This window comes from Jaculus jaculus, chromosome 6 (genome assembly GCF_020740685.1).
Source record: "Jaculus jaculus isolate mJacJac1 chromosome 6, mJacJac1.mat.Y.cur, whole genome shotgun sequence".
Lineage (NCBI taxonomy): Eukaryota > Metazoa > Chordata > Mammalia > Rodentia > Dipodidae > Jaculus > Jaculus jaculus.
In genome coordinates, this window is record NC_059107.1 from 166,217,237 (window position 1) to 166,228,584 (window position 11,348).

The 11,348-nt window shown below is 44.7% G+C and overlaps 1 protein-coding gene across 2 annotated transcripts in view; it reads right to left on the reverse strand.

Moving 5' to 3' along the window:
• Window positions 1-1,929: 1,929 nt before the first annotated feature.
• Window positions 1,930-11,348, reverse strand: part of Alg12 (ALG12 alpha-1,6-mannosyltransferase) — a 29,668-nt gene continuing 20,249 nt past the window's right edge. The window contains exons 8-10 of one of the 2 annotated variants that reach the window (XM_004650644.2): window positions 3,374-3,543; window positions 3,216-3,291; window positions 1,930-3,075 (exon numbers count right to left, since the gene is read on the reverse strand). In XM_004650644.2, coding sequence (XP_004650701.2) covers window positions 2,844-3,075; window positions 3,216-3,291; window positions 3,374-3,543 — 478 coding nt within the window. In that variant the 3' untranslated portion in view covers window positions 1,930-2,843. Of the gene's footprint in view, window positions 3,076-3,215; window positions 3,292-3,328; window positions 3,544-11,348 lie in introns of both variants that reach the window. The other variant, XM_045153354.1, reaches the window with a different exon arrangement.

The window sequence follows — 11,348 nt, forward strand, 5'->3', positions numbered from 1 at the left end:
GGAAATAAGCTAAGTACCCAGAGGAGAATCTATGTAAGCCATGGTGTGTAGTCAGCTTCATATTGCTGGGATAGACATCCAAACCAGGTACCGTTTATAGGAAGAAGGGATTGTTTCAGCTTAGAGATACAGGGGAAGTTCCAGGCTGGTGGAAGAGGCTGGCCCCTTCCACAGATCCAAGCAGAAAGCAACCACCAGCAGCCAGCACACACCAAAAGCAAGCCCACAACAGGGAAGTAAATAGCAGGGAACCAGGCAGAGCTCAGACTACTCTGCATACCCTTAGGCTAGAATTCAGACTGCTCCAAACACACCTTAGGGCTGGAAATCCAAGTTACAATCTTTAGTAAATAATTAAACAACTAAGTCTATGGGAGGACATACATTCAAACTACCACACATGGCATGTCCACATAACAGAGTTTGGTGCAAGGTCTCTGCTCAGACACAGGATATCCAGAAGTTGGCAAGTGACAAAAAGCAAAGTGGGGCTGGAAAGATAGCTTACTGGTTGAAGCCTAAACACCTAGGTGCAATTCTCTAGGTCCCACATAAGCCAGATGACATGGTGGCACATGCGTCTGGAGTTCATTTGCAATGGCTAGAGGCCCTGGCGTGCCCATTGTCTCCTCCCATCTCTCCCCCTTTGTCTCTAATTTAAAAAATGTTGTAAAAAAAGAAGCAAAGTGAATAGTGTGTGTGTGTGTATGATGCTTAAAAAAGGAAGTAAGGGGCTGGAGAGATGGCTTAGTGGTTAAGCACTTGCCTGTGAAGCCTAAGGACCCCGGTTTGAGGCTTGATTCCCCAGGACCCACATTAGCCAGATGCACAAGGGGGCACACGTGTCTTGAGTTCGTTTGCAGTGGCCAGAAGCCCTGGCGCGCCCATTCTCTCTCCCCTCTCTCTGTCACTCTCAAATAAATAATAAACAAAAATTTAAAAACTTCTTTAAAAAAGGAAGTAAGATGTATCTGTGGGTCTTCACAAAATAATCACAAAAAGTGATCTAGTTGCAAAAGAGGGGGGGTCAGTGCAGAAGGAAGGCCCTCCCTGAGCTCCCACTCACTGTCAGGAGCAGCGTGATCTCTAGAACGCTCACGCTCCACAGAAGGATGGAAAGGATGACAGCTGGTAGAGGGCCCTCAGCATGAAAGCAGATGCACACACTTACATATTTTGAAGGGAAAGTAGCCAGGCTGAGGTTGAGCCAGAGCCCCCGTGAGGGACTTGTCCACTGTGTATGACTGCACACCCAGTCATGCCCAGGGCAGTGAACTGCAGACAGACCTGACCTCTTTGTGATGGTGGTCCTGTGTACAGGACACTGCCAGTCTGAAGCTACTTGGTGCATATTTATTGTTGAGCAAAATAGCAAAGGCATGGGTGCTACCAGGAGCCAGGATTCTTGCTGTGGAAGAGGGATATGGTGGTAGCATGGACAGAGATGTGATGCATTAGAGATCTAGGTATAGCCCATGACATCTCACACACATGCATGTGTATGTGTGTGTGCATGTAAACACATGGAGGCACATCTGTGCTTCCTAGTCTGCCCTGGGAGGAGCCTAAAAGCAGACACACAAGAACAAGGATTCCCAGCTCCTGGTCTTGATCTACAACCATCCTCTACCAAAAAGAGCCACAGCCCCTGAGACATGGCTTATCCTAGAGGGCAGGACACCTGGGTATGCTGGAAGTTAGGAAGTACTCAAAAGGAACATGGTACAAGGTCAGGAGCTTAACGGGACCCCACAATGGGAACTTAAGAGCTAGGAATGACTCAGACCACAGAAGTCAAGTAGTAATCCACATGTGTACAGCACTTGTCATCTGCATTGCCTCTTGTAACATTTCATAAGTGTCTGGCAATGCCTAATGTGACACCTGGGCAGAGGCTGTCTCCAGAAGTAACCACAAATCACAAGACACTGCATAAGAAAACATTTACAGCTTTTATTCTTGTCCCTTTATGAACATGTTTATCTCCTAAATGTTTTATAAAATGGAGATGATGTGCCTTTGAACAGAGGCTACAGCAATCAGAAGCAGCAGGCACTGTCCACAGTGCTGAGGCCCTGGCATGCACTGTGGTCTCCCTCAGGCCATGGCCAAGAAGCTTGGCTCGTGGGTGGGGAGCACATGGTAGGGGCCACTGCTCAGCCTGGATCATAAGTGATCCTGCTGGCCACCCAGCCATGCCAGACAGGTCTAGGTGGGCCACTGTCACCCTGCATGTTGGCTCCTGGGATGCCAGCAAGACCCAAGTCCTCAGGTTTTTTTTTTTATTGTTGTTGTTTTTTTGAGGTAGGGTTTCACTGTAGCTCAGGCTCTCCTGGAATTCACTATGTAGTCTCAGGGTGGCCTTGACTCATGGTGAACCTCCTACTTCTGCCTCCCAAGTGCTGGGATTTAAAGGTGTGCGCCACCATGCCCAGCTCAAGTCCTTATTTTTTACAATAAGATTTATCTATGATTATTTGTTAGAGACAGAGGGAGATAGAGAGCATGGACATACCAGGGCCTCTAGCCACTGCAAATGAACTCCAGACACATGTGCCACTATGTGCATCTGGCTTACTTGGGACCTGGAGAATCGAATTTGAGTCCTCAGGCTTCACAAGCATGTGCCTTAACCGCTAAGCCATCTCTGCAGCCCCAACATCCTCATTCTTTTAGCCATGTGTCCTGGGGGTGGATATGACAAGGCCCTGACTGTTACAGGGGTGAATGTTGGTAGCATGTTGGCCCTTTGGTCTGTTTTCCTGTATCAACCCCATGGTGCTGAAGAACGGGCTGTGCTCAGTGCTGCAGGACACTAGTACAGCAAGACGGCCCTGATCCCCTCAGGCTGACCTGTGCAGTCTCTCTAGAAGCACTAACTTCGTCTGCAGGGTGATGTCAAAGGGAGGCAGTTTGTTCATGTTTACACTCACACCTGTGGTGCCCATGATGCTGGCCAGGACTCGGTGTGTGTCTTTGTAGAGGGCCAGGTGTTGGGGGACCGCCTCCATGAGGATGTGTGTGTAGTCCAGCATGCCTGCTGACCCAGGCTGTATGTCTTCCTTCTTGTCATACCTGGAAGAGAAGAGCCACTGGTCCCCACCACACTCGTCCTTGCCTGTGTCTTATGCCACCTGTCCCCACCACCTGGGTGCCACTGAGGAGACTCATGGGGGAGCAGCTCCACCTGTAGCTACAGCATCCCACACACAGACCTCCAGTTGCTGTTGACCTGTAGAAACCGCGATACACCCGTCTGGGCAGCAGCCACATCAATGTGCAGAAGGACATCTAGGAAAAGTACATCTCAGTTAAAGCCAGCACATACCTCAGTGAGGGCCAAGCTGGTCCCAGCAGCATCCACGGCACCAACCTGTCCAGGGGGGCACCAGCTCATGGAGCCGCTGCATTGCAACACCACCAGGATAGTTGAAATGGGACACACAGAGGGACACAGCCGAGTATGCCGCATTTATCATGAGGTGTCCTATTACCAGCAGAGTGCCCGCCTTGTAAAGCCAAGACTTTTTATAATTATTCAGCCTGAAAGAAGAATGACAATATCCCATGAAAACACACACACACACACACGGCAGCAAGAAAACTAAGGTACTAGACTGGGGAGATGGCATGGGTGGTAATGCACTTGTCTCACAAATGAACCAGAGTTCAGATACCCGCCACCTACATAAATGCTAGGCAGGCATGGTGGCTGGCTGTAATCTCAGCACATCAGAGGTAGAGACACGATTCTCAGAGAAATGTGGCTCATTAGACCAGCTGATTCAGTGAGCCCTGGGTTCAAGTGAGTCCCTCCTCAGTAAAAGAGGTAGGAAGTGACCAAGGAAGTGACCTGGTGTCAATCTCTAGCCTCCACATGCAAGCACGTGTGCACAACCACCCACCAGATCTAGGAACCATGTCACGAACATCTGCCTGCTTGAAATTTCACCAAATCATTATCAGCAGAAAAGCAAGCTAGACAGCTAAATGACAGATGGATGGGTAGTAGATATCTTGTCTCTAGCCAGCAGATAAGTTATTTTGAAACTGATATTAAAAGCATCAACCCCTCAGCTGGGTACATAAAGGAACTGTGGTAGTTCGAGTAAATGCCCCCCACCCAATATATTCAATTTTATTAAAGCTTCTTGGATTTCCAGCTACCTGACTGGAAGAGGTGTCACTATGGGCAGATCCTAGGGTGGCTAAAGTGGGGAGGCAGATCTGAAATTCCAGCCTAAAGGTACAGAGTGCTTGAGCTCTGGCTGGGGTTCCTAGAGTGTGCTTGCTTATGGTGCTGGTGGTGGTATTTCCCTTCATGTGGACCTGTGAAAGGGGGCCACCTTCTGCCATTATGGAACTTTCTCTGGATCTGTAAGCTTCAACCAATCCCATTCCTCCCATAAATTGTGTCTGGTTCGGAGAACATGAAGCTGACTATGACAGTAACTAAACACAGGACAGAAGCCTAGCATCCCTGGGTCCATCTTGCATGTCCCTCTGTATTACTCACCTGCTTAATTCTGCACATAGGTATGTCAGTCACTCATAAAGTACTATCTAAAACTGGCAAACCTAACCCAACACACCCCAATTTCAAAGCTAAAGATACAAAGATAGGAGGAGTAACTAAGGTATCTTACTGTCACCTTTTAGTGTCCTGCTCCATAATACTCCCAAAGGTGCCTGAAAGTCCTGTCATTAATCTAAACCTAGTCACCCTGAATCCACAAATATCTGAGCCTTACAGATAGATTCCATGACCCACTAATAATTACATCTTCAAACCTTGCAGAACTAGAACGGAGATGATAATGGAACAGATAAACTATGACCAAGAAGCTTAACCATGCAAGCCTCTCACCTTTCCCGAGTCTTCCTCCAATAAAACATTAAGCTCTGCAAGGGAGGTGGTGGAAAGATGAATGCTGTTCTCACTCAGAGGAAGTGGGGAAGAACACGAGTGCTGTTCTCCCTCAAAGAAGGAAGTGGGGAAGAACATAAGTGCTGTTCTCAGGGCTTCCCAGAGAAGTTTCTCTATGGAGATGGTGGTAGACACTGCGGAGACTCAAGTCTCAACAAAGCTCAAAATAAAAGGCTACTGAGAGCTGAACATTGAAGACATTTCCATCTGACTCTCCAAGGCTCAGGGAGCATTGTGGAAAGGGGATGGATAGAATGTAAGAGCCACAGGGTGGGAAATGTGGCTATCAAGCTGAATTGGGGTGATGTGGCTATCAAGTGAATTCGTAACAGGGTAATCTTTACATAAGCTAAGCCTGAGGACATGGAAGGCTGTGCCACTTGGGTGGAGCTTCTTGAAGGCAGAAACTCTCAGCTTCTCCAAGGACTTCTTGATGTAATAACTCATGATTTGATCTGACATGATACAAACTCTTGATCTGCATGATGGTCAGACTCTCCATAGCTTTGCATGCCTGAAACCGAGTAAAAGCTGGAAGTGCAAGTGCAGTCAGTTCTAGGAGCATTCAAGGTGCATCTCCCTGACCCTCCACTAAATCATATTTTGCGTGTTTTTTTTTTTTTAAATTAAGAGAAAGCGAGCTAGAGATGAGAGAGAGAGAGAGAGAGAGAACTAGCATGCTAGGGCCTTAGCTACTGAAATCAAATGCCAGTCATTTGCGCCACCTAGTGGACATGTGTGAACTTGCGCTTGCCTGACCTTTTGTGTGTCTGGTTTATGTGGGATCTGGAGCGATCAAACATGGGTTCTTAGGCTTGTAGGCAAGTGCCTTAACTGCTGAGCCATCTCTCCAGCCCTGTATGTTCGTTTTGCATTCATCCAATCATTACTGGACAGTGTATACAAGTGGCACTCGAACAGGGACATTATACCTGCAGGAGAAGCCTAGGAGACTAGGAAAAGAAAAAGCGATACTCCACAGTGGAACCATAAGTAACAGGGAATTTCTGCTTGTCCTAGGGACTGATTTAGTCAGGGTAACACAAAGGAATAATCTTCCACAGAAAAGAAAGAACATATTAAGGTGGGTTTTTTTTTTTTTGACATTTTTGAAAATCCTTAGGTGTTCAATTCTTAGAGGAACAACTTTTGAAGCCGTAGCAGATAGGAATTGATACTAATCCTTGCTTTCCTGACAATGGTATCGTGGGATCAAGTACAGGCAGTATGAAATGGGCTCATGAGGAGGGCAACCTCCTCTGTCAGTTCTGCTCTCAGGCCCAGGTCCTCATCCTGGGAGAACAACCTTCTCTTCTTCCCATTCAACAGTTACTAGTAGCCAGGACCACCCACCTTGCCTGGGCCCAAGGAGGTGACCTTGCCCTCTTTTACTGTGCCACAGCAAATATCAATCTCTCCCTCTTTCAAACATGTGTTGGATAATTTTGCTTAACTCTTTCTATACTGCATGGCTTTTCTGATGGGACATCATATATAGGCTGATTCCCAAGATATTCTAACCACTCTCCTCACCCTCTGGAGAGCAACTGGAAACACTCTGAGAAAGCTACTCATAAAGCAGTACATTCTGGATTCAAAATATAAAAAATTGCCCCTCTTCTAACCTTTCTCTGCCAGTTATGGGTCTGATAAATTTTTAAATCTGGATTCTCACTAGGTGTCTGAGTTTCCCTAGCTTCAAGGACAAAATATATGGACTGAATAAAAGAATTATAAAGCTTTGACCTAAAGTGTTTAAAATTATATTTTTGGGCTCTCGGGATGGCTTAACAGTTAAGGAGTTTGCCTGCAAAACCAAAGGACCCAGGTTCGATTCCCCAGGGCTCACATTAGCCAGATGCACAAAGGGGCACAGGCGTCTAGGGTTCGTTTGCAGTGGCTGGGGGCCCTGCCACACCCATTCTCTCTCTCTCTCCCCCCTTCTTTTTCTGTCAAATAAATATATAAAACAAAGATATTTTCATCTGTAAGGACTTCTCCCTCTGTTTAGCTCTCAAAAATATATAGAAAATTATCTGCTATAGATCTACATAAGTAACTTCACTAATGATCTTTTATGTTACTGAGTTTTAATCTCAAAAAAAACCACAAAAAACAGTTTGCTGTTGCTGGGTATAGTGGCACATGCCTTTAATCCTAGCACTCAGGAGGCAGTGGTAGGAGAATCTATGTGAGTATGAGGCCACCCTGAGACTACAGAGTGAGACCCTACCTTGAAAAACCATGTGTGTATATGTATATATGGCAAGAAAGAGAGTTTAAACTTAATTTCCTTTTTTTGATTTTTCGAGGTAGGGTCTCACTCTAGCTCAGGCTGACCTGGAATTCACTATGTAGGCTCAGGGTAGCCTTGAACTCACGGCAGTCCTCCTACTTTTGCCTTCCAAATGCTGGGATTAAAGGTGTGCACACCATGGCCTGGTAAATTTCATTTTATAAGGTATACCTAGGATTCATGTATTTATGTCATGTGTGTCCATGATGATTTCATGTGTGCTTTTTTTTAAGGGACATTTGCCCTATTTTTCTATTTTATTTATTTAAGAAAGAGGCAGAAAAAGAGAGGAAGAGGGAGGGAGGAAGGGAGGGAGAGAGAGAGAGAGAGAGAGAGAGAGAGAGAGAGAGAATGGGCATACTATAGCCTCTAGGCACTGCAAATAAACTGCAGCGTCATGTGCCACTTAGTGCATCTGGCTTACATGGGTACTAGGAAATTAAGCGTAGGTCCTTAGGCTTCACAGGCAAGTACCTTAACTACTAAGCCATCTCTCCAGCCCTCATGTTTGTTTTTGTAGGTTGTCTTGCCAAAGAGAGAGAGAGAATACCAACATAAAATTCAAAATATATAAAACTTGTGGCCACCTCAATTTTTCATTATTCTTTTGTTTTTTAAAGAGAGAATGGACACACTAGGGCCCATTATTTTTTATTTTTTAAAACTTTTTTTTAAACTTTATTTATTTGAGAGAGAGGGGGAGAGAGGATGGGTGTGCCAGGGCCTCCAGCCACTGGAAACAAACTCCAGAGGCATGTATCCCCTTGTACATCTGGCTTATGCGGGTCCTGAAGAGTCAAATTGGGATCCTTTGGCTTTGCAGGCAAAGGCCTTAACCACTAAACCATTTCTCCAGCCCCAATTTTTCATTATTCTTAGTTTTGTTTTTAATATATATTTGATATACCAACTTAAAGTGTGAATGTGTATGAATTTGAATGTTTTGGTGATAAAAGGTCTTTTAAGTGTATATATAATCTTAACTTCTTAAAACCTATAAAAATATTTTTTGTAGGCGGGGGGGGGGACTTGAGGTAGGGTCTTGCTTTAGCCTATGCTGACTTGGAATTCACTATGAAGTCCCAGGCTAGCCTTGAACTCACAATTCTCCTACCTAAGCATCCCAAGTGCTGGGATTAAAGGCATGTACCATCATGCCCAGAAAATGTTATTTTTTGATTTACTAAAAGATTCATGAAACCATAAATGCTACTTGTTTGGGTGATGTTATAGTCATTGGAATAAGACAAGTTGCATTAGGCTACTGAGGTTAACAGTAATGCATAAATTTTGATAATGATTTCTTTTCAAAACAGGTTTCACAACAATTCTATTCCATTTTTCAGTGGTCATAGATAATAAAAATAAAACATCTAAATGCCTCTAACTGTATACTAAGGGTCCTTTAATTAGACTGATCACAGGGGATTTATTTTTCAGGATGACATTCAAATAACATGTAAAGTTTTATGTGCTTATTGGGGATTTTTATGTTAAATTTCCTTTCCACAGTGGAGGTTACTAAAGTTGCCACCCCAAAAAGCAATGACATTCAAAATCTGGGTTGGATTGCCAGGCGTGGTGGTGCACGCCTTTAATCCCAGCACTCAGGAGGCAGAGGTAGGAGGATTGCCGTGAGTTCAAGGCCATCCTGAGACTACATAGTGAATTCCAGGTCAGCCTGAGCCAGAGTGAGACCCTACCTCGAAAAACCAAAAAAAAAAAAAAAAAAAAAAAAAAAAATCTGGGTTGGCCTATTGGTATATAAAAAGATGACCTTGGGCTGGAGAGATGGCTTAGCAATTAAGCGCTTGCCTGTGAAATCTAAGGACCCTGGTTCCAGGCTCAATTCCCCAGGACCCATGTAAGCCAAATGCACAAGGGGGCACACACATCTGGAGTTCATCTGCAGTGGCTGAACGCCCTGGCACGCCCATCCTGTACCTGCCTCTTTCTCTCTCTCTCTCTCTCTCTCTCTCTCAAATAATTTTTTTTTTTAAAGATGGCCTTGTTGTATGTATCAGACTAATGTCTTATATTTTTAGATCAAATTTAATTTATGGAGTAATATTAAGATATAAAAATTGGGCTGGAGATGGCTAAGCAGTTAAAGAACTTGTCTGCAAAACCTAATGACCCTGGGTTCAATTCCCCAGTGCCCATGTAAAGCCGGATGCACTAAGTGGCACATGCATCTAGAGTTTGTATGCAGAGCTGGAGGCCTTGGTATGCCTGTTCTCTCTCTCTCGTTGCAAATAAATGAATAAAAAAATTTTTAAACCATAAAAATTATTGCCTGTTTATCCATGCTTTCCTCCCTCAAAACAGTTTGCTTAAGATCTAAATTTTATTTCTATTAGGTCATACTTTTAAAGTTACTATCTCAATTCTAGTTTTACAAAAAGTCTTTACTGCTTAGACTGGCCCTCAGAATATGATGGTTCCTGTTTCAAAGACTTTATTCTCTCCCTCATAGACAAATGCCCTCACCTGGGGGGACTGTGTGATATCTTTTTCCTTTGGGCATATCATAAAGCCATCTTGAAATTAAAAAATAAATAAATAAATTACGCTGGGAATGGCGGCGTATGCCTTTAATCCCAGCACTCAAGAGGCAAAGGTAGGAGGATCTCCATGAGTTCAAGGCCACCCTCAGACTACATAGTAAATTCCAGCCTGGGCCACAGCTAGACCCTACCTTGAAAAACAAAACAAAACAAAAATTACCTGGCCAGGTAACAACAACTTTGAAACAAATGATACAATGATACAAGGTAATGGCAATAGAACTATTGACAATTCCCTAGCAGATAGAGAAAAGGAGGGTCACAAGACTCTCACCAGAAGTTGATATTGACAACTCCCTGATGGATAGGGAAAGTGAATATCACAAAGCCTTCACCAGAGTTACAATGTTCCCTCAATGTCAGTCTTCCCAAAGACAAACAAAAATATGTCACTTCCAACTTCTCCTAGCTGCTGCCCTGTCTTTAAGATTACTTAAGATGGCTTAGCAATGAAGGCGTTTGCCTAAAGCCAAAGGACTCCAATTCGACTCTCCAGGACCCATGTAAGCCACATGCACAAGGGGGCACATGCATCTGGAGTGCGTTGGCACTGGCTGGAGGCCCTGGTGTGCCCATTCTCTCTTTCTCTCTCTCTGCCTCTTTCTCCCTCTGAAATCAATAAATAAAAAATATTTTTTAAAAAGGATTACTTAAATGGTAAACAATAATAATAGGGCTGGAGAGATGGCTTAGCAGTTAAGGCTGGATGCCCTTGCAGGCCCATTCTATCTGCCTCTTTCTCTCAAATAAATAAACAAAACTTAAAAATTAAAACAAATAAAAAAGCCAGACTGCACAGCAAGACCCCATGTCAAAAAGAAAAGTCCAGGGGCTGGAGAGATAGCTTAGTGGTGAAGACACTTGCCAGCAAAGCCAAAGGACCCATGTTCAATTTCCCAGGGCCCATGTAAGCCAGATGCACAAGGGGGCACACACATCTAGAGTTCATTTGCAGCATCTGAAGGCCCTGGTGTGCCCATTCTTTCTTTCTCTCTCTCTCTCTCTCAAACAAACTAAATTAAATTTCAAAATAAAAAAAAGTCCACAAATTCTGTTCCTGCCATACTAACTAGCATCCAGTCTGACCTGTGCTTTCCCAGCCCTGGGTTTTTGTCAGGACTCTGGCCTAGGTTTACAACTTCCTTCGAGCTCTGAGCAGACCCTAGACAAAAAAGAAGCCAAAAGGTTGGGGGGGGGGGGGGAGCCACAGACATATTGTTAGCTAAGTGGGAAGTGTCACCACGGGCTCACATGTCCATTTTGAGAGGCTCTGAAAAGTGAGGGGTGAAGCTTAACTAGCCACCTGGGAGAAAGGTGCTTCTAACAGCTGTGCTTGGTCCCACTGTTTCTGGATTACCGAGAGTTGAGCAGCTTCTGCACTGCCGCAGTTTTCTGCCGCGCCAGAGCCAGTTCCCTGGACTGAGACGAGGAGCGCCTCCCTGCACGGTGCTTCTCTCAGGTGTCTGGTCATAACTATAAAAGTCTGCTATTGGTCTTGTTGAAATCTGCTTAACTTGGGACACACATGTGAGCACTTGAGAGGCTAAGCCACGAGCTG